The following is a 25,733-nucleotide window of genomic DNA, read 5'->3' on the forward strand; positions in this document are numbered from 1 at the left end:
CATTTTAATAAACTGGCCTCACTTCTTTTTTTTTTTTTCTTTCAAAATGCATTTGCTGTTTTTGTTATGAACTTTTAGAATCAACTTGTTTAATTTAAAAGGAAATGCTACGAGTGTTTTCTTGCGTTGGCAAGAAAACACTCGTAGCATTTCCTTTTAAATTAAACAAGTTGATGTACAGATGAAATCAGGGTGAATCGGTATTGTGTTATGTGGGTTTTCCTACTTACGTGATGGGATTTCTGTTTCTTCTAATTTATAAATAGCCTGTGGTCTGTGTATATTAATTCTGTGTCTGGACACCTTGCTGCATTCTCTTACTGCTTGCAATCGCTTTCAGGTCCTTGACTTTCGATAACAATAGCAATGATAATAATAACACTATACCTTCCCCCCAGCTTTTATTGTTTGATGCTCTTAATCCAATCTGATTGCTCTGCTGAAGACTTCCAGGAAAATGGGAAGTGACAGTGACAATGGTGGGCATGCTCCTATTGTCTCTGGCCTTGATGGTGTCTCTCCATGCAACACAGGGCTGGCTTTGGCTTTGCTCTATCCATGTTGAAGAAGGGTTCATTTGTTTTTTTTTTTGTTTTTTTTTTTTTTTTTTAAAGATTTTATTTATTTATTTGACAGAGAGAGATCAGAAGTAGGCAGAGAGAGAGAGAGGAGGAAGCAGGCTCCCTGCGGAGCCCGATGCGGGACTCGATCCCAGGACCCTGAGATCATGACCTGAGCCGAAGGCAGCGGCTTAACCCACTGAGCCACCCAGGCGCCCCATTTGTTTTTATTTAATGTAAAATTTCCATCAAAATGGATGTTAAACATTGTCAAGTGCCTTCTAAGGTTTTTTCTTGGAGAAACAGATTTAAGAGAGGCCAAAAGGTACCTGGGGGACCTGAGCCTTTCCTCCAGGCATTGGGGCATCTCTGAGGTTCTACCCTCTACCTCCCCAGTCTCCTTTTTCTCTCATGTTTACAACCATAAAAGGGCTTTCTAGAAAGGCAGAGGTGGGTTGTTAGTCGTTTCTCATCCCCTGGCTGAGGGCTGCTGCCACTGAGGGCACACAAGACACAAGACTGTCTCTCTGGAACCTAATCTCATAGGTGACATCTGTCACTTTTTGCCATTTCTAGTCATTGAAAGCAAGTTACTCGGTTCAGCCCACATTCCAGAGGGTGTGAGGACAGGACGTAGGGTTCACTGGGGGCTCTCTCAGACACTGCCCACCACAGGGATGGAAGCAGGAGGACAGGTCCTCAGCCTGCAAGCGTAGGGAGTGAGCGGCCAACACTTCAGGGGACCAGTCGGGGTGCAGTTTCCCCTTGCTGACCAGGGCCACTGCAAGATGCCCTCAGGCGTATGACCTCAGACATCTTACTCAGCCCCTGTTTTCTCATCTGCAAAGTAGCTGTCATTGCTGTAGCACCTTCTAGGGTCATTGTGAAGCTAAAATACTGAGCTAAAACATGCAGTTTGTAAACAGAAACCATGCCCAGAGTATTGTATAGACTCAATAAAACTTGGATGTTGTCTGAAGTGAGATTGCCTATCATTTCACAGAACTTTCCATGTGTCCCCACAGTGACCACTGCCATTCAGTGTGCTCCCACCCTTTTCCAGACACGGGACCAGTCCCTGGAGATCCCGGCCAGACCAAGGGAGGCATGATCCGCTCCCATGAAATTTACCTCCTCTCATAGAGACACAATAAACAAGTAGACAGAGAAATAAGCTAATTTCCCAGTGTGATAAGCTCTACAGAGAAAAGAATGTGAGAGTAATTGGGCAGGATGGACAGTTACTTGACAGAGGTTCTCGCCAAGGGAAGGGGAGGGTTTCTGTAATGACATCTGAGCAGGGGTGTGAAGGTGCAAGGGAGCTGGCCCCACAGGGAGTCTGAGGAAGAGAGAGTCCAAATGGCTGATGGCAGTAAAGGTGGACAAGTGGGGGGACATGAGGTCAGGGAACCTGGACCCCCAAGGTCACAGGAGAGTTGGATTTTATTCTAAGAACAGTAGGCGTTCTGAAGAGTTTTAGGCAGATGTATTTTGTGCTTAATTGGCTGCTTTTCTTTGTTGAAGGGAGGGATGGGCGTTCACCCTGGTTGGACAGATGGATGGGTGGATGGGTGGGCAGACAGATGGACAGACAGATGGACAAATGGGGGCAATGGGCACATGGACAGGCGGCATCAACACTAGCATGGCCTCACCAGAGTTTCGTGTCTGCTGCCTGCCCCAGCCCTTTAGGACATAACTTCAGAGCTTCCCACGGTCCAGGGTCTGATACCATGTCCTGGAAGGAATGAGTGATACAGGAGAGACAGCCAGGCTGGACAAGGGGGCTGTCTCCAACTCTCTTTGTCTCCAGGATGGTAGAGACACCATAGGGATGGCAGCTGATTTCATGGAAAGAGTCCCAGACAGCTAAATTCAAGTCCTGACTGTGTCAGCGCAGTGGCCCTGGGCCACTGGAAGCCCCCGGGGCCTCGTCTTTCCTGTCTCAGCAGGGATGGTGGTGGCTTACAAAGCCTGTGCAGGTGGCATGCCCAGCTCACAGCTTCCTTGTCCCATTCAGTCCCCACCAGAACCTCACCAGGGAGATCTGGTTAGGGGCCTCATTTTCCCGATGAAGAAATAGAAACCAAAAGAGTCTGTGGCCAGTAAGCACTGAAATTCTCAGGCTTATTCCGTGTGTATTCATTGAGTCCCCACCAACCCACCGAGGTGGGCTTTCCGAGTCTCCAGTTGGTGAGGACCCTGAAGCACAGAGTTCGTGGGGCTGGGGGTCCGGCCCTGTGCTCTTGCGCCTTAGCTCGCTGGGAGGACCAGAGAGACTCAGTGGCAGGCCTGCTGGCAGAGGCCCTTGCTGAGCTCTGGGCAGGAACACGGGGGAGGGAGTGCAAGGAGGCTGGCGCAGGGCACCTGCCTAGGGATTTCAGCAGTGTGAAACCCTGTGGACCCTGCAGCCCTGGGAGGGCCCCCAGCAGGGGGTGCAGAGGATCCAGCTGGCCTGGCCTCCTCGCCCAGGCCCCGCCCCGGATAGTCCCGGCTCTGGGGCACTGAGAAGTGCAGAAGTTCCCTAAAGGAGGCCAAAAGGTCTTGGCTCAGTGCCCTCGGCAGAGCCAAGCGCACAGGCGGCCACAGCCCCGGCAGCCCAGCCCCCGCCTGACCGCACACCTGGCATTGGTCCCTGACTCGGCTGTGCCCAGCAGTTGCTCCTGTGGCCACAGCCCCCAGTGGCCACACCATGCCCTTCTGCCCCGCCAGGCATCTGAGGAGGAGCAAGCGTCAGCCCAGGGGTAAGTGGGCAGCCCAGAGGAGCGTAGGCTCCGGGGACACGAGGCCAGGGGTGATTAACCCTTGAAGGGCAAGTGGTATTGGGTGACTCCAGTCAGGTCAAAAGAAAGAGCGGAGACCGAGGACAGGAACCCGAACGGCGGCTTGGATCCAGGTTGGGGTCAGCCTGGTATGGGCGGGCAGGGATGGGCCGTGAGGCAGCCCTGGAGACTGCAGACAAGCCCAGCTGGCTCCAAGGCTTTGCTCTGAGCTGCAACCCTCACCCTGCCCACATACAGTCTCAGAAAGTCTGAGGGTGGAGGTTCTCCCCTGCCCTACAACCCCAGCTTTGAGGCTGTCCTGGAGCCACCAGCCCATATGGCTACCAAACACTTGAAGTGTGGCTAGTCAGGGTGTGCTGTTCGTACAAAATACACGCTAGATTTTGAAGACCTTATATAAAAAAGGGATTAAAATTGTCGGTTACAGGTTGAAATGAACACATTTTGGATGTGTTGGGATAAATACATTATTCAAAATAATTTCACCTGTCTCTTTATACTTTTTAAATGTAGCTTCGAAAACATTTTAAAAATTACATGCAGCTTGCATTATGTTTCCACTGGCCCACACCGCCTCCCACAGCTGTGTTCCCACACTTGGCCTTCGCCCCTCGGAGTCCATCAGCGAGGCCTTCCCTGGGGCTCTCCACTCTCCTAGGTTCCCAGTAGAGAGACAGAGGGCTGAGGGGCAGGTCATCTGTTGCAGTTACTGTCACCTTTAAATAGTGATTTATTTTTTAAACAGTTTTCCATAACTCCTGGCCTAATATAGATAGTGTTTGATTAATTACATCAGCATGACTATCGTTTTCACCTGAATGTCATAAAATGTGTCCCCTACACTACAGTGGTTTAAAAAATTGCTTTTGTAAATACCATTTACTCTTTTTTTCTTTCAATTATAAACGGAATGGTTGAGATATGGGGGTTCCTGTCCTGGAACCCCTGCCGGGATCTTCTGCATTTTGGAGTTACCCCCTGTCCTCCAAAGCCCCTTGCAAGGGTGGAAAGAGAGAACTCAAGCACAAAAGGAGTTTCTTAAATTGAGGAGCTCAGAGGGGAAGAAAGGCCGGCTGGGAACAAAAAAAGCAGGGCTGAAGTCCTGGAAGGGTCACCTGGGGTGGGTCCCTTGGAACAGAGTGGGGACAGGATCAGGAACCAGTCTGCCCAGGGTCCTAGTTCACTGATGTCACAGCTTGGACATGCTTCTAAACATCTCTGGGCCTCAGCATCCTTTCCTGTAAGATGGGGATCACGGCACCGCTTCCTTTGTGGGTGTTCAGACGGGATGCTCACCCACTCGTTGATATCACACCCACCTTCGAGCGAGTGCTTTGTGTGCCCTTCACCTTGGTTCTGCTGCAATTAACCTTCCATTCATCACAGACTCTCTGCCGGCCCTCCCCAGCTAGGCACTGCTTGGTGTGCTGGCGTTGCTGCTGAGATAGACAGAGTGGGGGTAGGCCAAAAATAAACAGTGTACATAAACATATCATGTGAACACATGAACTATATGTGTACTGGATTGTGCCAGGTGCTATGGAAAAATCAAGGCCAGGAAGGGGCATGGGTTACGGTGGGTGAAGATGTTTAAATAGGGTGATCAGGACAGATGCCCCAAGAAGGTGACATTTGAGGACAGACCTGAAAGAGGCAAGGTTGTTTTTGGGAGAACAGCTTCCAGGGGCAATATTAACGGCAAGGGCAGGTGCAGAGACCTTCAGGCAAGAGTGTGCCCAGTGATTTGAATACTGGGACTAATGAGAGCTAAGGAGAGAGCCCCCATGGAGTCAGAGGAGCAGTAGGAAGGCTAGTGGGGCTGGGGCAGGGCAACGGTGGGGGTGGGAGGGAGAGGTCTGGGAGATCATTAGAGGGACCCTGCTGCGAGGGGCACTTTTGGCTTTGAGCAGAGGCCTGTGAGCTGGTTTGGGTCTTACTGGGCCACTGTGGCTGCCTTATTAGGAAAGGAGGGCCTGGAGATGACCCCAGTGATCCGGTGGTGAAAGGAGGTGGCCAGAACCAGGTAGCACAGTGAAAAGTGGTCAGATTTTGAATATCTTTTGACAGAGGAACGAATGGAACTTACTGGTAGAAATGGGTCTGAAAGGTGAGAGAGCAGAGCTGAGGATGCCTCTGGTTTCCACTTGAGTAGCTAGAAGAGGGAGTCGCTTGGACCAGACAGGGGAGGGGGGGGCAGACCCAGAGTGGATTTCCTACTGGGTGGGGGGGAGGTGCCTGGAGACATCCCAGGCAGTAGGTAGTGGGTCTGGAGGGCAGGGAGGGGACAGTGAACTGGGAAACTATCACCATGGGAATGGCATGGTCATCACAGAAAGTCCCGAGACTGTGTGAGCCCACCAGAGGACAGTGTGGGTCAATGTGGGGACAAGGGGAGGGAAAAGGCCAGGTGACCCCAACTTTCTGCCCGAGGTACCTGATTGCCGGGCACTAAGGTGGGAACATAAGAGGAGGCTGGCATGAGACAAGTCATGGCGGTTATCAGACCAGCTATGCCTGGTGTGGGATGTCGCACACTGTAGAATCGTAAAAGACATTCTGATTTGGAGGAAGCATGCCTTTGGTTGATCTCTATCTGATGCTTACTGGGGGCAGTTTTGCCCGCCAAGGGACACTGAGCAACATATGGGGACTGTGTTGGTGGCTAGCCTGGGAGAGAGGGACAGGCTGCTAGGGGTATCTAGCAGGAAGAGGCCGATGCTGCTAAACGTTCTCCTGTGCACGAGACCACCGGCTGCGACCTCAGGAGGGAAATATCAGTAGTGTTTAGGTGGGAAAATTCTGCTTTCTGTCATCGTTAATTGAGTGTGACAGTAAAAGCTCACATTGAGAGGGTGCTTGTTAAAGGCCAGGTGCTAAGTGAGGGGAGTATCTCCTTTTATTCCTCCGAAAATGTAGCAGCCAACCTACATTTCCTTCAGCCTCTGGGGTGTGGGGTGTGACTGACACTTGGGGATGCCAAGTTCCCGTGCTGCCCCTGGTGGGATCGAGGGTGAGCCCCAGGCTGGGCTCAGAGGTCCACACACCTGTCGGGTTGGGCTGGAAACACAGTGGTCACACAGACTGGTTTAGGAAAGGATGGGGGGAAACCAAAAATAATAGCAAGAGACCCTTTCATGATGCACTTCTTCCTAAAATAATTGGCTATTAAGACTTTTTTTCTTTAAAGCTAATACACGTCTTTCCTAAGCAGCAAAGAAAAAAGTCTACATAAATAATCGAAGGCTGTAAAAAAACAAAAACGAAAACAAACCCAGAGTTTGCCTTAATGACCTGTTTTCTCTTCCATGCATTGCCTTCCACTGCCAGAGGAGAATGAGTGTGTAGGTGACCAAACCTAGGTTTAAATCCTGGCCCTTCCGCTGGTTTGCTTGTGAGCTAAATGTGTAACTTCTCAGAGCTTCAGTTTATTCATCTGTAAAATGAGGCCAGTAATACTCCTTCCTACAGAGTTCATGAGGACTAAGTGTGGCCATTTGTATTAAGCAGCTTGTATAGTGTTTTACATGACATATGTGGGTCTTTATTTTTCTAAAGATTTTATTTATTTGACAGAGAGAGAGAGAGATCACAAGTAGGCAGAGAGGCAGGCAGAGAGGTGGGGGAAGCAAGCTCCTTGTTGAGCAGAAAGCCCGATGTGGGGCTTGATCCCAGGATCCTGAGATCATGCCCCAAGCCGAAGGCAGAGGCTTAACCCACTAAGTCACCCAGGCACCCCTATCATAGGTCTTTAAATGTGGTAGCAGGACCTTCACTTCTCGATAGGAAGGAGCAAGAGGGACCAATTTGTTCTCTCACCTAAAACAACCCCCCCCAAAAAGGACCAATCATATGAAACCATATTTAAGATTCTAAACATTAGGCAGTGAAGGGCTGTGATCCCCAAAAGATGGGAAGCAAACAACGCGAGCCCTACACATGCCCCAGCTCACTGCCTTGAGAAAGTTCCAGGCTGTGATGCAGAAAGGGGAAATCCAGGTGGAGCCCATTAGACTCCATATATAAAGGACCCAGAGCTTAGAGACAGAGAGACCAAAGCATCTAGTTTTCAGGATGGAATACTGAAAAAGAGGGGGGAAAAAGCTCACAGAGAGAAAATTGCTCGAGAACTCATCACTATGTACATGTGAGGAAATGACCTGAGCCTGAGGAAAGAACCACTAGAAGGAATTCCAGGCAGCAGTGTGCCCTGTCATGCAGGGCAGGGAATAGTGCCTGTCCCACCTGCCCTCCTAGGAAGCCTCGTGACTCATGGGGCTGCACAGAAAACACAAAGGGTTTTTCCTTTGCAGTGGGGAAAAAATTAGCTGTCTCCTGAGTGTTCTAGACCCACCTAAGAAACCTTTGAAGCAAAGTCTGTAAGATCAAACACTTTCCATGTAACCTAACTTCATCCCAGAACAGGATTCAAGAATATTTAGAGGGATACACAGATGTTCAAACACTCCAATTAGGAATCACAGTGTTTGGTACCTAATAAAAAATATCAGACCTGCAAAGCAACAAGAAAATAGGACCCACAATGAGAAGAATCAACCATCTGACATCAACCTAGAAATGACACTCTTAGAATTAGCAGACAAGAGACATTAAAACAGTTTTTATCACCTGTATTTCCACAGGTTCAAAAAGTGAAGTAGAGACATGAAAGCTGTTTTTTTTTTTTTTAAACCCAAATCAAACTTCTAGAGCTCAAACCTACAATGTGTGAGATAAACATATACTGGATAGGATTAATGACAGCTTAGAGAACATGGTAAAAAGATCGGTAAATTGAAGGTAGCAATCAAAATGGTCTGTATTAGTTCTCTGTTGCTGCTATAACAAATTATGACAAACTCTATGGCTTGAACAACACAAATGTATTATCTTTTGCTCTGTAGATCAGAAGTCGGTCACAGGTCTCCTTGGGCTTAAATCATGGTGTCAGTAGGGTTGAGTTCCCTTTGGGAGACTCTAAGGGAGAATCCATTTTCCTGACTTTTCCAGCTTCCAGAAGCTGCCAGTCTCCCTCCACTGCTGGTCCCCTTCCTCCATCTTTGTGGCTAGAAATGGCCAATCCATCCCTCATGTTGCATCACTGTCTCCTGTATGTGGTCATAGTTCTGACTCTCCTTCCTCTACTTCTAGAGAGGCTTGTGGTTACAATGGACCCATCTGTATAACCCAGGGGCAAGTCCTACCTTAAGGCCCAACTGATGAGCAAACTTAATTCCATCTGCAACCCTGATTCCTTTTTGCCCTGTCACCTAACACAGCCCCAGGTCCCCGGGCCTAGGAAGCAGGTGTCTTTGGGGACTGTTGTACTACCTACCACACTATCCAAGAATAAAACACAGAGAAAAGGGAATTTAACAAGAATAGACAGAGCATCAGTGAGCTGTAGGATAGCTTTCCGGTTGCTAATATTCATGTACTTGGAATCTCAAAATGGGAAGAGGGGACAGAAAAAATATCTGAAGACCCACGTTTCCCAAATTTTATGAAAACTATAAACCAAGAAATCTGAGAAGCTCGATGAGTCCTAAGTACTAGAAACATGAAGAAAACCATACTGAGGCATGTCACAATCAAATTGCTCAGAAGCTGAAAAAGAAAAAAGACACATTACATGTAAATGAAGCCCAAATGAAGGTGGCAGCCAGGTTCTCATGAGAAACAGTGCTCAGAGAACACTGACCAGGCCAGACCATATTCTGAGGCAAAACCAAGTGGTAAAGGATTCAAATCGTACATGTGTTATCTGACCAAATGGGATTAAATGAGGAATCAATAAAAGAAGGATTTCTGGCAAATTCTCCCAAATGGAGACTGACACATTTCCAAATAACTCATAGGTCAAAAAAGAAATGCAAAGGGAAGTTATTTTGAATTGAAAGTATTTTGAGCTGAATTAAAATGAACATGACGCAAGATACCAAAATTTGGGGAGAGCCTGTAAGCAGTACTTAGGACAAGCATAGCACTCATCACCGTAAGCAACTAGAAAAGGGAGACCCAATGAGACCCAAAGGAGATAGATGAAAAGAAGTCCTAAAGATCAGAGATACAGTTGGTGAACTGCACAGAGTACACATCTGCAGACTACAGCCTGCGGCTGGCTCCTCCTTTTTGGAAATAAAGTTTTACACAAATACCAGTGTGCCCTTTTGTTTACATATTGGCTGCGGCTGCTTTTTAGCTCTAACCGAGGAGCAGGTGGAGCCGAGCAGAGACCATATGGCGCGACAACTAAAATATTTACTATCTAGCCCTTTAAAAAAAAAGTTTGTTAACCAGAAACACAATAAACAAAATCTATAAAAGAGAAAAGCTAGGTTTTTGAGATAAAAAAAATTGGTAAACCTCTAGCAATACTGATCGGAGGGAAAAAAGAAGATATAAACTGTCAACATCAGAAATGAGAGAGGTGACATTGCTCCCGATTCTCCAAATATTAAAAACATAATAAGGGTATATTACGGACATCTTTTTTTTTTCCATTTTTAAAAATTTTATTTATTTATTTGACAGACAGAGATCAGGCAGAAAGGGCCTGATCGCAGGGCCCTGGGATCATGACCTGAGCCGAAGGCAGAGGCTTTAACCCACTGAGCCACCCAGGTGCCCATAGTACGGACATCTTTCCGTACATCTTTCTAGTACATCTGACAACTTAGATGAAAGAAATTCCTTGCAAAACACAAACTACCAAAGCTCACTCAAGAAGAAATACAAGTATGTATTAAAGAAATTGGATCTGTTATTAAAGACCTTCCCACAAAGAAACTTGAGGTCTAGGTGGCTTCACCATTGCATTCTACCAAATATTAAAAGTATAAAATAATAGCAACTGTACACAAATGCTTCCCCAAAAAAGAAAAGGTGGGAAGAGCTATCAGGTAATTCTGTGAGGCCAGTATGACCCTGGTACCAATTGCAAGTGGGTGCACTGGCAAGTCAACAGAGAACTGACAGTCTGTTCTTCCAATGGTGCTGGAAAAACTAGACATCCGTATGCCAAAGAATAAAGTTCAATCCGTGCCACTCACTAAAAGAAGAACAATGGATACATTGGGCTTCACTAAAATTAAAAACTTCTGCTCTTGGGGCACCTGGGTGGCTCACTGGGGTAAAACCTCTACCTTCGGCTCAGGTCATGATCTCAGGGTCCTGGGATCGAGCCCCGCATCTGGCTTTCTGCTCAGCAGGGAGTCTGCTTCCCTTCCTCTCTCTCTCTGCCTGCCTCTCTGCCTACTTGTGATCTCTGTCAAATAAATAAATAAAAATCTAAAACAAAAAACAAAAAAAACCTTCTGCTCTTGTAAAGACCCTCTTAAGAGAACAAAAAAAGAAGCACAGATGGGAGAAAGATTTGCAGAGCACAGAGAGGATAAAGGACTTGTATCCGGAATATGTAAAGAACTCTCCAAACTCAATGAGGCAAAAATGAACAATCCATTTCAAAAAATGGACAAATGATTTCAACAGAGATTTCACTGAAGGAGAGACACAGGTGGCAGTGAAGTACATAAAAGGTGTCCAAAATCATTCGTCGTTTGAGAGCTGGAAATTCAAACATGGCGCTGTCCCTCTGCACACCCATCAGAGTGGCCGGGAGTAGGAAGACGGACAAGCCCGGGTGCTGGCCAGTGAAGTCTGGAGCTCTCGTCCTCTGCTGGCTGGCAGCGGAATGGTGCCCTCGCTGGGGAAGTCGGTCGTGGCCATTTCTTAAAAGTTGAACATGGGTATATAAAAATATGCACACATCAACATTCAAGAAGACGTGCAGGCTCAGAGTGGCAGGAGGGCAGCTGGGCGGGAGAGAGCCTGACGACCTCTGGGCAGGACGGAGACAAGTTTGGTGGGAATTCAAAGGAAGCTTATGTGACAGGAGTGGCTCCCTTGAAGAAAAAGAATTTAAAACAAGAAGTCAAGATGAAGTACGAAAGTGCATATTGAGGACAAGCAAGTAACTACAACAAATTCTTGGGAGTCCTAGATCCCTTTCTTCTGAGTTCTCTTGAGATGCGTTCAGAGAAGCTTCCTGGTGGCATCTGGCTTCCCCTCCCCCACCCTCCCCACCTCAGTGGCAGCCCACTGAGCCTTGGGTACCGCCTGTCTGGCTTCAGGCTCTCCTCTCTCTGTCCCTGGCTCCCCTCCCCTCCACCTCCACAGCCCTGCTGCCCAGCAGGGACAGGGCCTGAGTGTGCAGAAGGCATCCTGGGACCCCGGCAAGGCAAACTTGTCTCCTTGCTTGCCACCCTCCTAAGCTTTGGGCTGCACAGGCCTCTCCAGACAGTGAGGACACACCCGCCCGTGCTCTAGCTCTCAGACAGGCCTGTCAAGCCGGTTCTGGAATCACTCGGTGTCTTCCTTTCCTCATCTAAAAATGCATAAATCAATAGTACCTCCTTCCACAGTCTTCGTGAAGATGAAAGTATCCTAGGAGGGCTGGTGTGTCTGTCGGCTTTGTCCACTTAAGTGTCTACAGCTTCTAGAAGAGTCCCAAGCAGGTACCAAGTGCTCAGAAAGCACTTGCTCCTGTCTGGTCTCCGTCCCGGGGCTGCGGGCTCTAGCAACAGGTGTCCTGGGTCTCACTGTTCTCCCTAACTGCTGTTCTCAGCCCCTCAAGAACCCAGGTCTCTGGGATTCACACTCCCCGTGCCGACCCCCGCAGACAGTCCTGTGTAGGGTCTGAGGCTCTGGGGCCACAAGCCAATACATGGGGGAGTTACATATTGCGGGATGTTGGAGATGAACAAAAACAAGATTATTCTAGAACATCCTTTAAGTCACCTATAAAGTTCAATATAACTGGGTTGTGGGTACATCCCAAAGATTAGGTCATTTACACATGAAAATGTAAGAACCACAGGAGCAAGAATTAGGGACAAATTCACCTAATGAACATCTGTCAGAGCTTTGCCATCCTCTGCCTTTAGATTAAACGACCCAGTGTCTAGCTGTGAGTAGGGGGGTTAGGTGGAGGATGCTGGAATGTTTTGCTCCACGCTGGTTTAATGTCGAGCCTCTGTAGTGTTACTTCTGGAGAGTCAGGTCTCACCGTCAGGCTGGGGAAGGAGGACGGCTGCGATGTCAGAGCCCAAGTTAAGGCTCAGTCGTTAAGCGTCTGCCTACGGCTCAGGTCATGATCCTGGAGTGCTGGGATCAAGCCCCGCATCGGGCTCCCTGCTCAGCGGGAAGCCTGCTTCTCCCTCTCCCACTCCCCATGCTTGTGTTCTCTCTCTCTGTCAAATAAATAAATAAAATCTTAAAAAACAAACAAACAAAAACCACAGAGCAGTGTTGCCCTGAGGACTAGGAGGCAGAAAGCGATCACAAAACAAAATACATAGCCAGGGTGCTCTGGGTTCTGCACTTCTCCCCGCTGGCCTCAGATCAGAGCGCTTTTTCCCTAACAGTGCCCAGGTGCACTAATGATTTCCGTTTTGAGGTAGAAATGTAACAAAGACCAAAGGAGAACACTGAAACCTGGAAAGGCTTCAAAAAGTGTGAAAGGGGTAGGCAGAGTGGGACGTGGGGGCTGACAAATCGGAACCAGAAAGTTTGAGCTGGTCTGGGAGAGGCGGCCTTCTCCTACCCCGCCCCAGGGGGGTGGAGGGTGCGGTAGGAGCCTGCACCCCGGATCACGGTTGTGCAGGAGTCCCTGTAGTAAGCCTGTGTCTCCTGTCTTGCAGGTGGTGCCGGGGAGCGGGAGAAGGTGCCGGCCAACCCCGAGGCGCTCCTGCTCATGGCCAGCTCCCAGCGCGACATGGAAGACTGGGTGCAGGCCATCCGCCGGGTCATCTGGGCCCCACTTGGCGGAGGTACTGCCCGTAGATCGCATGCTCACCCTCTAGAACCCTTGCCTTCAGGTAATCTTGCTCCCCTCCCCAGCTCTGCACCGAGCCTGCAAAGACCCCTCTTGCCCAGGGCTTGCCGGCTGTGTCCCGAGCAGCCTCCAGCGGGTAGGCCGAGTCTGGTCTTCTGCTGCCAGCCGTCAGGAGTCACACCTCCCGTGCACCTGGGGGGCAGCAGCAGGGGACATCAGGGCAACATTTCAAAACATGCCCTCCTCCAGCAAGAATACTGTGGAGGGTGCGTACCTGCCTCCCTGTGTGCAGGGCCCTGCTGGACAGCAGGTGTTCATGCGGTGGTGTGCACTAGGCCTGGGGCCCATCCCCCTGCCGTGCTCCCTGCAGCCATGTAGGGCTGCCCACACAGCCTGCTCCCGTGTCCCCATTTGACAGCAGTGGCTGCCGTCTACTCCCTTCCGCCTTAAGAGCACTTATTGGATGCCTGAAGTGTTCCTGGACTTATCCCAGGTGCTAGGAATTCAGTGATAAACAACATAGAGAATTCCTCCGCCCTCTCCATCCTCTCATGTAAAGGTGTCACATGATGTTTGGTAGCGAGAAGCATAATGAAGTAAAGCTCCGTAGGATGAGAGGGGACGCTGGGTTAGACGCTGTCGCTCAGCCATCTCAATGAAGTGGCCAGGAGAGCCAGTGGAATGCTGGATGAGGAGTATTCAGGCAGAGCAGTCGTCAGCAAGTGCAAAGGCCCTGAGGTGGTCATGAGTGATGTGAGCACAGGGAATCTCAGGAAGGCGAGTGGGTCTGAGGGAGCGAGGATGGGAGAGTGGAAGATAGAGGGCAGGTGAGGTCATCAAGGCCTTGGGGACATGCTGGAGATCTCAGATTTTATTCTAAATTGATGGGGCACCAGGAGGGCTCTGAGCGGCGATAGATATGCCCTTACTTAGATTTATAAAGGGCTGCCTGGCCACCGCATGAGGGTGGAGCATCGAGAGACAAGAGCGGATGTAGCATGCTGAAACAGCCCTCAGACACGGGTGACAGGGACCCGGGCTGGTGTGGGAGTGGAGGAGACGGTGAGGAGAGGTCAGCCACAGGTGTGTTCTGAAGTTGTTGCTGCTGAGCTTTGCTGAGGGACGTGAGGTGCGAGAGCAAGGAAGTGTGGCCCCTGTTGTACAGCTGCTGTTCCTATAGGTCGGTATCCCTCCACAGTCATCATGAAAGAGCTTTCAGAAGGGGTCTCCATGGTGCCTGGGCTGGGGCTCCACTCCCTGCTGATGTGGAGACCGGGGGCTTCTGGCCTGTGACCGTTCGAGCTGTGGACGTCCTCTCTCCCCCACACAGTGTCTGAATGGTGGAGAGTCAGGCAGGGGCTGAAGCTCGCCTGTGGGGCTCGGAGCCCATCTCCAGACCCTGGGTGCGCTATAGGCTGAGCCCCTTCCTCACGCCTCCCCTCGCCCTCTCTCCTCTGCCGTTGCCAGCTGCAGCCTCCCCGACCACCTTCCCTAGAGCCACGGATCCTCATGGAGGAGAGTTGATAGAATATCAAAGTCAGGTGCTCTCCTGTGCGGCATAAATGGCCTCACACCGTTAGCCTTGGCCTCCCTGCCCCTGGCATCTGCAGCGGCTTTGACCCCAGACCCAAGCCCACTCAGGGATTTCTGCAGCCTTCCCAGACTTCCTTCAGCGCAGGACGGTTGAAATTGGACCCGTGGAATGAAGTAGAGCCCAGAGGCAGACCTCCCTGCAGCTGGACTTTGATTATGACAGTGCCAGCTCGGAACCGGAGAGAGGAGAATGTCATCTTGACCTTGGGGTAGGGAGAGATTCAAAAAGTCCTCAATCTTGTAGGAAAAATGTGATCAATTGTCCTCCACAGAAGGAAGGATGTCTGTTCTCGAAAGGCAGATTAAGAAAATGAAAAGACAAGCTTACAGGGTGGGAGGTGTCTGCTGCACATGCAGCCATCGGACGATTTATTCCTCAAACTCCTGCAAAGACTGGCAAGATGGCAGAAGCCTGGGCAGGAGACTCGAACAGCCCCTTCACCGAAATAGAACTGCTCGGAACCAGCGAACCCAGGCAGTGGCGCTCGACCGCACTGGTGAGCAGGGAGGTGCGTGGAAAAGCGCTCTACCCGCCAGAAAGGCTAAAGGGAAACTGGGTGGTTCCAAGTGGTGAGCAGGACTGAGCGCTCCAGGCAACTGTGTGTCTCGCTGGGGAAGCCCGCGGCATCTGTGACATCGGACACCATGCACACCCAGGCCCCAGCAGCTCCATTTCTACGCACATCCCTGGTGGAAATGTGTGCCCTAGGGAGCGCCTGCCAAGTGTGGGTGGTTAACGGTCCAGATCCATCCCTCCCTCTGCCCCTCAGCCTTTATCAAATTCTTCAAGCTGTGAGCTGAAGAGCAAGTAAGAATTAAAACAGGAACCGCCATCAAAGGCGCTTATCTCCTTTCTACCCGAAGCGTGGAGGAAATGCAAAAATCCCAGGGCTTAGCGATGGCCGACATGTCTGGGCAAGTCGTGGGCACTCCTAGGTGGGCGCAGTCAGCCTCTGCTGCTTTCCTGGCAAAGCTGTTATTAGCCTGGGTTCCCCTGGAAAGGAGGCTTAGAGGATCAGTCCTTCTTTCGCTGTTAATCACGGAGTCTGTGAGCCCTTTCAAGTGTGTTTGCTCTGGCGCAGAGCGGGCCTCCTCTGACAGGCGGGAATGGGCAGTGTGCCTGCTGCAGTCAGGGGAGTGCCCGGCTGTCCCCACAGAGCAAGCGGGGCAGGTGGGGGGGCAGACACACGGGGTCAGCGGAGCCTGTTACCACGGATGGTCTGCTCACAGGCGGCCCTGACTGCGGTTCCTCTTGTCTGGGCACTCATTCATTCATTCCACCAGTCATTCGTTCACTTGGGAATGTGTTCTAGGGGCTGGGGATACAACAGTGAGCAGGACAGACAAGGTCCCTGCCCTCATTGTGGAGAAACCTGGGAACGAGTCAGATAAGGAAACCCATTGAGTTCAGTGGAGAAAGATAAGGTGGGGAGGACAAGCAAGAATGACGGGGTCAGAGTTTCATGGTCTTTGAGTAAAGGAGATGAAAGGGTGAATTACACATATATCTGAACAGAGAATTCCGGAGGCAGAGGCAGCAGTGTCCACGTGGGAAGAGCAGCAAGGAAGCCAGTGTGCCTGGAGCAGAGTCTGCGAAGAGAGAGTGAGCGGGAAACGGGTCAGAGAGGCGGTGGGGATGTAAATTGGTGGGGCCTTGGGGTCATGGTGACTCTTGCTTTTCCTGAGCACCTTGGTGCCATGGGCGGGTTTTGAACAAAGAATGGCAGAGCCTGACTTGGGTTCTGACAGGATCCCTTCGGCCACATGTTGAGACTGGATCAAAGACGGCAAGGACAGAAACAGGGAGATCAGTTAGGGGCTCATCATTCAATAATGCCAGTGAGAGATGATGACAGCTTGGTCCCAGATGGTCCTGATGATGAGAAGGAATCGAATTCTTGATATATTTTAAGATAAAGGCAGTAGTACTTCCCTGTTGGAATGGAAGAAAGGTATATGGGAATGAGTGAAGTCAAGGGTAATCCCAAGATGTTCTGGTCCAGGCATCTGGAGAGATGGATTAGTCATTAACTGAAATGAGAAAGACCAGAGGAAGTGCAGTGTTTGCCATGCAGATAGAGAGATCACACTGGAGCTTAGTCTGAGATACCTGTTGGAGACTTAAGTTTAAATGTCCAGCAAACAATTAAACATTTAAGTCTAGAGACTTGGAGAGAGGACTGGGTTGGAGAAAGTATTTGGGGACTGTTGACACATAGAAGGGGTTTGAAGCCATGAGGCTGGGTGAGACCCCTTGGAGCAAAGTGTAGGGACAGCAGAGGACCAGGTTTGAGCTCAGCTCCCTGCTGCCTTGGGCACCTATGGTTCTAGTGGAGTAGTGGAGATAAAGCCTGAAAACAGGGGGTCCGTGAGAAAGGACAACAGGAGGAGAATTAGAGTGTGAGAATAACCAAGGGTTTCAAGAATGGGACAATAGCTGGAGACAAAGTCAGGTAAAGAGAGGATTGGATTGTTTTGTTTTGTTTGAGTTGGGAGATAAAACAGCAATTCAAAAAAGGCTGATGGTACAGCAGAGGGAGAGAAGAAGGGCTAGGGCACCAATAGCTCTCATGGATATAAAAATCCTCAACAAAATGCCTACAAACTGAATCCAGCAATATATGAAAGGACAGTACACCGTGACCGAATGAGATTTATCCCAGGAATGCAAGGGTGGTTTAACACCTGAAAAGAAACAAGTATAATACATCAAGAGAAGAAAGGACAAAAACCACTTGATCATCTCAGTAGACTCAGAAAAAGCACTTAATAGAGTCTGGTACCCTCCCATAATAAAAACTTGCCAGGGTCTAGGGATAAGGATAGAAAGGAATTTCCTCAACTTGACAAAGGGTATCTACAAAAAAACTCACAGGCAACATCATACTTATGGAAGAATACTGGAGCCTTCTCTGAGATCAGGAAGAAGATGTGCATTCTCACTTTTCTCACTTGAATCAGTACTGTTCTGGAGGTTCTAGCCAGAGCAGTTAGGCAAGAAAATGACATATAATACATCTGGATTAGAAAGGAAGAAAGAAGTAAATCTATCTCTTATTTGCAGATAACATGATCTCATGTACAGAAAATCTTAAGAAATCCATTAGAAAACAATTAGACATCACAAAAAAATACAGCAAGACTACAGGATATAAGGTCAGCATACACAAATGAGTTGTATTTCTGTTCAGGGGCAAAGAGCAAACTGAAAATGAAATTAAGACAACTTTGTTTACAGTAGCATCCCAAATAATAGTTAGGAATCAATGTATCAAAAGAAGTAAAAACTTACTGCTCTGAAAGTGATAAAAGATTGTTGAAAAAATTGAAACATACCGAAGTAAACAGGAAGACATCCCATGTTCATGGATCAGAAGACTTGCTCTTGTGAAGAGGGCAGCACTCTCCTGTGGATGTCTGGACTTCTGTGCCCAGCTCTGGGAACAGGGGCAGCCCCTCCTAGCCAGCTCACTGTGACAGGAAAGGAGGGACCCACAGAGTAGCCAGGGCTGCCTGGCATCTATCTGGTGGGCATTTGCCTGGGTATTGGAGAGGACTGCAAGCCCTGAGGGTGGGTCTGATGTTGCACTGATGCCTGAGAGGAGGCAGAGTGAGCACAGATTTCAGCACTGGGCTGTGGTCTCGTGTGATCTGGCTCTGTCCTTCACTTGTGTGACCCTGGGTATGCCAGTTACCCTCTCTGTTTTTTTCTGCAAAATGGGAATAAGAGTGTCTTCTTGGCAGGATTGTCAGGGGAATCAGGAGAGAAGATTGATGCAAAGTACTTAGCACTCTCTCTTTCTCTTTTTTAATAACAGTGGATTTCTTTTCTTTTTAAGATTTTATATCTTTATTTGACAGAAAGAGAGAGAGCGCACTAGCAAGGGGAGTGGCAGGCAGAGAGAGAGAGGGGGAAGCAGGCTCCTCACTGAGCAGGGAGCCTGATGCAGGGCTCAATCCCAGGACCCTGAGATCATGACCTGAGCCCAAGACAGATGCTTAAAGGACTGAGCCTCCCAGGTGCACTCGCAGTACTAGGTAGCCCTGACGCATCAGCAAACACAGCACATCTGCACTCTGCAGCCAAGGCACGTGGCAGGGCAAAAGAGATGAGAGGGATCTTCTATCCCACTCCACAGAGGGCCGATAACCAGGAAAGTAAATCTGGAGGCACACAGCAGTGTTCTCAAGTGTTGGCCAGGATCAGAGTCACCCAGAGGAAGGCCTGAGAAAGTAGGCTACTGGCTCCACCCGCGGGCTTCCTGCTCACTTGTTGCCCTGGAATTTTTATTTCCAACAGGCTGGCAGGTGCGGGTAGTGCTGCTGGTCTGGGGCCCACGTTCTGTGACCCTGTGTTTTAGAATGTGGTGAACGCCTTAAGTTCTGCGCCTGTGCTGAGTGTCATATTGCCTCATCCTTGCCCCAGCCCCGGTTGGTAGAGCAAGAAGAGGGACCCCTGCCCCACACACTCCGTTTCCAGCCACCACCCTTCTAGCTATCTGTCCACTCTTCAAACTTTGGAAGTACAGGGCTGTGGGCTCATTTTCCTGGGACACCATCTTGCCTTTGACAGAACGCATCTCTGCAGAAGGGCATTTTAGGTTTGGACAGAAGGTCTGTCCAATTACTAGCTGCGTGACCTTAGGAAAATGACACAACCGCTCTAGGCTTTAGCCGCTACGTCTGTAAAATAGGACATTAATACTAGCTCTCAGGGCTGCTCAAGATACCCGACTTTTAAGTCCCAAGCCCCATCTCCAAAGGCAGGAGCCCCGCTTTAGATCCGAGCTCGGCACTCCCCAGGCTGGGTGGGCCGGATGAATTACCTGACCTTCCTGGGCCTCCGCTGTTACACCGGAACACCTGCCTCCCAGCCTGCGGGGAACAGGAGCTGCTAGAGTGAGTCCTCGGCGCCCCGGGAGGAAAGGACCCTCTTTGGGAGCTGCTGCCGGCATTCATTCCTGCGGAGCCTGGTCCCATCCAGCATTCGGGGAAAAGACGTCTGAACGGGGAGCTCTCCCGAGGGCCAACTCCAGGCGTGGCATCTCGGGAACTCGAGAGCGCAGGCCCTCCCTCCCGCCCTCCCTGCAGGGTCCGGGGGCCCGGGGCAGGCGAGCGGCGGGCAAGACGCTACCTGCGCGCGTGCCGGGCATTCCTGCGCCGCCGCACCGGGCGCGCCATGGGCCTGATGCCGGCCGCGCGGGCCTTCTCCCGGTGCTGCGCCTGCCGGCGGCCGCCCTGCCGCCTGCCCGCCTGCTGCGCGCCCGCCGCCCCAGGTAGCGCGGGACCGGGAGCGGGGCCGCGAGCGGGGCCGCGGGCGAGGAGGGCGCGGCGCATGCGTCTCGCGGGGGCGCGGCGGGGGGCGCGCGAGGGTCGGGGTGCCCCGGGCGCGTGCATGTTCGCGGCGAGAGAGGCGGAGGCCGCTCGCTCCCCCTATCTGGGGTCCAGGGTGGTGGCCCGGAGGACCGGAGCGGGGACCGAGTGGGATGGGAGCCCCGGGCTCCGGACTCCAAGCCCAGTGCTCGTCCCACGTTTGCCGCCCCCTTACGCCCCGGGACTCAGGGGGGCCACTGTGGCGGGGCGCGGGGCTGGCTACCACCAGCCGGAAGGGGATCCTCCGCCCTGGGGCTGACCCGCCCTGGCCAGGACCCGGCGGCAGCGGCGAGGTGAGGTTTGCCTCTTGCTGTACTCCTGGCTGGTGTCAGCCTGTCGGTGGGTGAGGCGGTGTCACAGCCCCGTGTGTTGGTTTCCTGGAGCAGGGCCAGGCGCCTGGATAGACACCGTGCAGGAATGGTGGGTTGACAAACGTTGGTAGGAGAGCTGAGAGCAGGAAGGGGCTTCCCAAACTCTGCAGGTCTGGAGAGTTTAAGGTTTTTCCTCCTTGTGTCTTTTCCCTGATGTGGCCTGACCCCCCCCCCCCCACCCGTGTCCTACAGTCCCCCAAATAGAGAGAGCGGGAGCATGGTAGGAGAGACCTTAAGTCTCTGCTCAGGATTCTGCCTGAGAGGGAATGCCACCTGCCTCCCTTTCCTGCTGGGCCCTGGGGAGCCCACAGAGCCATGGCCCTGGGCTGGCCCTCCTGGGTCAGAAGAAGGCCACCTGTACCACCCACCTGCTTCCGAGTGCCTGCGGTGGTGCGCTCTCCAGCCTGGTGAAGTGGCAGAGAGACTGAGGACTGTGCCCAAGGCCCTTGGGGACAGGGATCTGCGCCAGCAGGCTGCCCTGCTTATGGCCTGAGACTTCCTGCTCTGGTGTGGGCTTCTGGGGCGAGGGGAATGAGAGCAGGGGTTTGCGGGGGGAGAGCTGGCAGGCAAGAAGGCCCAGCTCTGAGCCCATCAGCAGGTTCATCCACAGGAGAGGCTGCCTCTGCCAGTTTCCTCTCTGGTGGCAACGCCGGAGCTTTGTGAAGAGCGTGGGCTGGGACCTCGAGGAACCGGCACACTGGCTGGGTTTCCAGGGATCTGCCAAACCTACTGGAACTGGTTCTTGGCATGGCTCCCTTCCGAGACGTGCCAGGAGGGCTAAGGGAGTTCAGGGCGGCTGCTCCCAGCCCTACCAGGCTCTGCCAGAGGGACTCCTGCCAGGGGAGGGGTGGGCAAGGCCCCCTGGCAGTAGGAGGCCAGGCTCTGTAGCCTGAGTACAGGTGGCCTCCAGGAGGTGGACAGCTGGGAAGGCAGCACGAGGACACTGAGCTGGAGTGAGCTTTCCCTCGGTGCTCCACAGATCCTCTCTCCCGGATGGACGTGAAGGGGCATCTTCTACCCGAAGGCTGCACAAAGTCTCCTGCAGGGCTCCCATGGCCGTGCTGGGGATATGGGCTCTGGTCCAGGGCCTGCTGGTGCCTCGGGCAGGGCCTCAGGGCAGTCTCTTAGAGACCATACAGTCATCCCATTTTCTAGATGGAGAAACTGAGGCCCAGGAAAGGAGGCCATTCCTCTCCTCAGTAGCTCAGGTGGGACGTATGCCCAGACTAGTGCGCATGTAGGCTCAGAATCTTGGTCTTCGTGGCCTTCAGTGGTGACTGTCACCTGCTGCCTGTGTCTCCACCCCCACCCCAGCCCAGTCCTGTCACCAGGCTCAGCACTCGGAGACCCTGTGGGGCAGTGTGGCCATTTCCCAAAGCCCCTGAGCAACATGGGAGGTCAGCGCTCACCACAGCGGCTGGTCCTTGGCTCTTCAACTACACTCCCTCAAGGCCACCCTCCAAGCCCTGTGGTGCACATCAGACTCCCACAAAGATCTGCCCTGGGGCCTCTGCTCCCATGCCTGACTCCAGCCTGCCTGCTTATCTCCTACTCATCCTTGCATCCCAGTGTCCGTGTCCCCTCTTCCCCCCAAATCTCCTCTATTTGGAAGTGCCACGGGGCCCTACAGATTTCCCTTTGCTGGCTCCCAGCCCCATCTAGGAGGGCAGGTGAATGGTGAGGAGGGGTTCACAGGGAGGCCCTGTCTGTTCTGAGTTTGGGAGGGGACTCTCAGAGATGGGGGCTAGCCCTGAAGTCGCTGCTCTCTGTCTGGCCCAGGTCTGCACCCTAGAGGAAGGTGGGGCAGGACATGGTCTCCCAGCTTTGTTGCATCTGCTCCTGGCAGGGGAGGAGGGAGGCGGCGAGGAGTGTTCAGCTGCGTAGGCCCTGGTAGGATGTGCCCATTTCCAGCCCTGGGGGGAGCAGGGTGAGGCGTGAGTGTGAGGGGGTGAAGCGTAGTTGGACAGATGGACAGATAGAAGGATGTCAGCGGACAGGAGCCGGGAGATCAGGAAGGGCTAGAGCCTAGAGGAGGCTGGATGGGTTTACCTGTTTTGTGGATCTCTGGAGGGAGTTTTAGAATTCCTCTCCTCCGTGTGTCTCTTCCTGACTGTGGCCTTCAGTCACCTGTGAGCCCAGCATGGGGAGCTGAGTGCAGGAGCCCTAGATCAATCACCTGGCTTCACTGGGTGCTCCTTTGACCTCTGCTCCCAGGCCGCCACTAGTTCAGGACCATGGGTGGCTCCCGGTGAGGGTGTGGGCAGAGGTGAGTGTTCCCGCACTCATAGCTCACATAGGAGAGAACATCCAAGCTGTTGGCAAGGGCTTATAGGAAATTTGTGCAGACTGAAGAGGAAGACATCCAGGCAGAAGTCTGTGCACCGGCCGGGCAGCAGGACAGCAGACACATTGAGGGCACTTGAGTAGTGGGTAGAGCTGACAAGAAAGGGGCGCGTGTGCAAGTGGGGAGGGAGGCAGGCAATGAGTGTGCAACCGCAGCCAGTGTCCCCGTCCCCACCCCCGCTCCTGGGCAGTTTCCCCTGTATGTCCACTGCTTACTCATTTGAGGTCCTAGCAAATGCCTCTGGTCATGACAGACATGGTTCCCCATTTCATAGATAGATAGATAGATAGATAGATAGATAGATAGATAGATACATGTATATGTATCTATCTATATCTATATCTATATTTATTTATTTATTTTCAGTGTAACAGAATTCATTGTTTTTGCACCACACTAGTGCTCCATGCAATACATGCCCTCCTCAGTACCCACCACCTGGCTCCCCCAACCTTCCACCCCCTGCCCCTTCAAAACTCTCAGGTTGGTTTTCAGAGTCTATAGCCTCTCGTGGTTCATCTCCCCTTCCAATTTCCCTCAACTCCCTTCTCCTCTCCATCTCCCTATGTCCTCCATGTTGGTTCCCCATTTCTAATTCCTGTGAATCAGGACCCCTCTCCTACTTCATCCCTACCTCATCCCTACCCTTGAGGGTGTCTGTGCCATGGAGGTCAAAGCAAAAGGGGTGAACACCTGTCAGAGCCCCATGGGTGAAGTTTAGGCTAGGTGTGAGGCAGCAGGGCACGGTGAGGACTGGGGAGAGGTGGCAGGTGCTGGACAAACGTGGGCATAGATGCCACTGGACTCCGCCAATGTTGGTGTTTCAGAATTCAGGCCTAGTGCCTCCAGATCTTTGGAATTTTTTTCAAGAGAAGCTGGAAATCCAGATTTTCATGTGAGATCTCTTGATTTTAGTATTTTTTTTAAATATTAAAACTTTTTTTTATCGTGTTATGTTAGTCACCATAAAATATATCATTAGTTTTTGATGCAGTGTTCCAAGATTCATTGTTAATCTGATTTTAAATAACTACTATTAAAATAGTGCACACATCTCCGTAGCTGAACAAGAGCATTTGGCCCCATGCGGCCTGTTGAGTGTAGGTGGTTGAGCCCTGAGTGTAGGGAGAGGGAACAGTGACTCTGTGTCCCTGGGACCAGCTCAGGCCACTCCCAGGCTGGGCAGAGAGGCCAGGACACCCCAGGCCCTAGGGTGGCCTCAGGCTTCCCCGAGCTGCCCCAGGTAGCCCACAAGCCAGTCTGATGGCAGCTTCAGTCCCTGCACTCAGCGCTGTTGACTGGCCCATCATGCCTCACGCCTGTGGCCAGGGTCCCTGCCACCCCGCCCGCCCCCAGTCCCAGGAGGCAGGCAACTTGTCCTCCCGTGTCCTATGACTGCTGCCCAGTAACCATATCCTTGGGAACTGCTGGTCAAGACTGGGGAAACAGGACGCAGGACTGGTAGGGGGTAGTATCCAGGCACCAGCGTGGGTGGGGAGCAGCAATGTGGCCTAGGCCTGGAGGCAGCCTGCCTGAGTTTTAACCTTGACCCTGTCACATGCTGAGTGACTCTGGGTGTGCTTTTAAAGTCGTAGGCCTCCCAGGTATCTGTCTGAAAAATAGGCGCTTAGGGCAGCACCTGGTACCAAGTCTCCCTGTTAGCTGTGTCAGTGTCCTCTCCGCACGCACGCACATGCATGGCCGTGCACGTCCGAATCCACCTACAGGTGCACACATGCACACACTGCTCCCTATAGTGTTGATGGCATCCCTGAGTGCACTCCACACGGGCATGTCTTCTAGAAGGAAGAAGTCTCATCCCCAGAGTCTGTCGGCTTTGTCCTTGGGTCAGGCAGGAGGAGAAGGAACCTTGACCAAGTCCTGCTTTATGCCAGGCCCTGCATTAGGGACGGATGGATTTTATTTCAAGCTGTGTGGGGAGCTGAGCAGATGCCCAGAGTCCCGCCAGTGCTCGGTGGCAAGGGAGGGATTGAACCCTCACCTGACTGGTTCCCCATCCCGGGCTCGGTAGCCACATGCCTGGACAGAGTGGGGTTCTGGCATCATGCCCCTGGGGTACCCCCAAAGCTACCCTGTGGGGAAGGTCTCTTCATCACCCATGCCTATGGAAGATGTTGGGCAGTTGAAAGTCCTCGTAGAGCTTAGGGCTGGGAGAAGTATGTTTATCCTGTGACCATCACCCAGGTGGGTGGGGAGAGTACGCGCATGCTTGCTTTATGGATCTCAGCTGCTTCTGCTTTTTGCCTGGACTGCCAGGAACCTCTCAGCCGGCTGAATATTTAGTTGTAGGCCTTCTCAGTCCAGAGTGCCTCTACTTCTTCCTCTTTCCCTCCAACCCTCATTTGCGTTCCAGTCCTGTATTAAATGCTTTGGATCTCTTGCTTCCTGGTTTTTTTTTTTTTTTTTTTTTTGCAAACGTTTTTGAAATGCAGCGTACAGGAAAGTGTATAAATCACAAGTGTACAGTTTAATGATTTCTCTCAAAGTGAACATAGCTGGGTAAGCAGTGCCCAGGTCCAGAAACAGCACATCCAGTGCCCCTTTTAGTCACTGAACCTCAGGGTGACCGTGTCCTGCTCTTGTGTTGCACGTTACATGGCTAGAGTCATGCGGTGGGTACTCTAGGTTTGGCTTCTGTTCACAGTTATTTTTTTTTAACTTTTTAAAAAAGAATTATTATTTGCAAGAGGGTATGCACATGAGTGGGAAGGGCAGAGGAAGAGGGAGAGAGAATCTGAGGCAGACTCCCTACTGAGGACGGTGCCGGACACTGGGGCTTGCGAAACCAAAAGTCAGATGCTTAACTGACTGTGCCACCCAGGCATCCCTTTTTTTAAAAAAAACTTTTGAAAAATT

The 25,733-nt window shown here is 51.6% G+C and overlaps 1 protein-coding gene and 1 long non-coding RNA gene across 9 annotated transcripts in view; one reads left to right on the forward strand and one right to left on the reverse strand.

Annotated features, from left to right (window-relative positions):
• The window catches only part of ARHGAP22 (Rho GTPase activating protein 22), a 165,610-nt gene that overhangs the window by 126,586 nt on the left and 13,291 nt on the right, over positions 1 to 25,733 (forward strand). For 4 of the 7 annotated variants that reach the window (XM_059169650.1, XM_059169653.1, XM_059169651.1 and 1 more), the window contains one exon: positions 13,042 to 13,218. In XM_059169650.1, the coding sequence (XP_059025633.1) occupies positions 13,042 to 13,218 (177 nt within the window). Of the gene's footprint in view, positions 1 to 3,157; positions 3,305 to 13,041; positions 13,219 to 25,733 lie in introns of those variants that run through there. The other 3 variants (XM_059169655.1, XM_059169656.1, XM_059169652.1) reach the window with 3 other exon arrangements.
• On the reverse strand, positions 10,780 to 20,509 carry LOC131828722 (uncharacterized). Of its 2 annotated transcripts, XR_009352555.1 has the most exons (3): positions 19,903 to 20,509; positions 19,595 to 19,738; positions 10,780 to 11,244 (listed from the first exon to the last, which is right to left on the reverse strand). It is a non-coding gene; the product is annotated as an uncharacterized LOC131828722 (long non-coding RNA). The 2 variants fall into 2 exon arrangements; XR_009352554.1 differs by lacking the exon at positions 19,903 to 20,509 and having other exon boundaries at positions 19,595 to 19,896.

Source organism: Mustela lutreola, chromosome 4, assembly GCF_030435805.1.
Source record: "Mustela lutreola isolate mMusLut2 chromosome 4, mMusLut2.pri, whole genome shotgun sequence".
NCBI lineage: Eukaryota > Metazoa > Chordata > Mammalia > Carnivora > Mustelidae > Mustela > Mustela lutreola.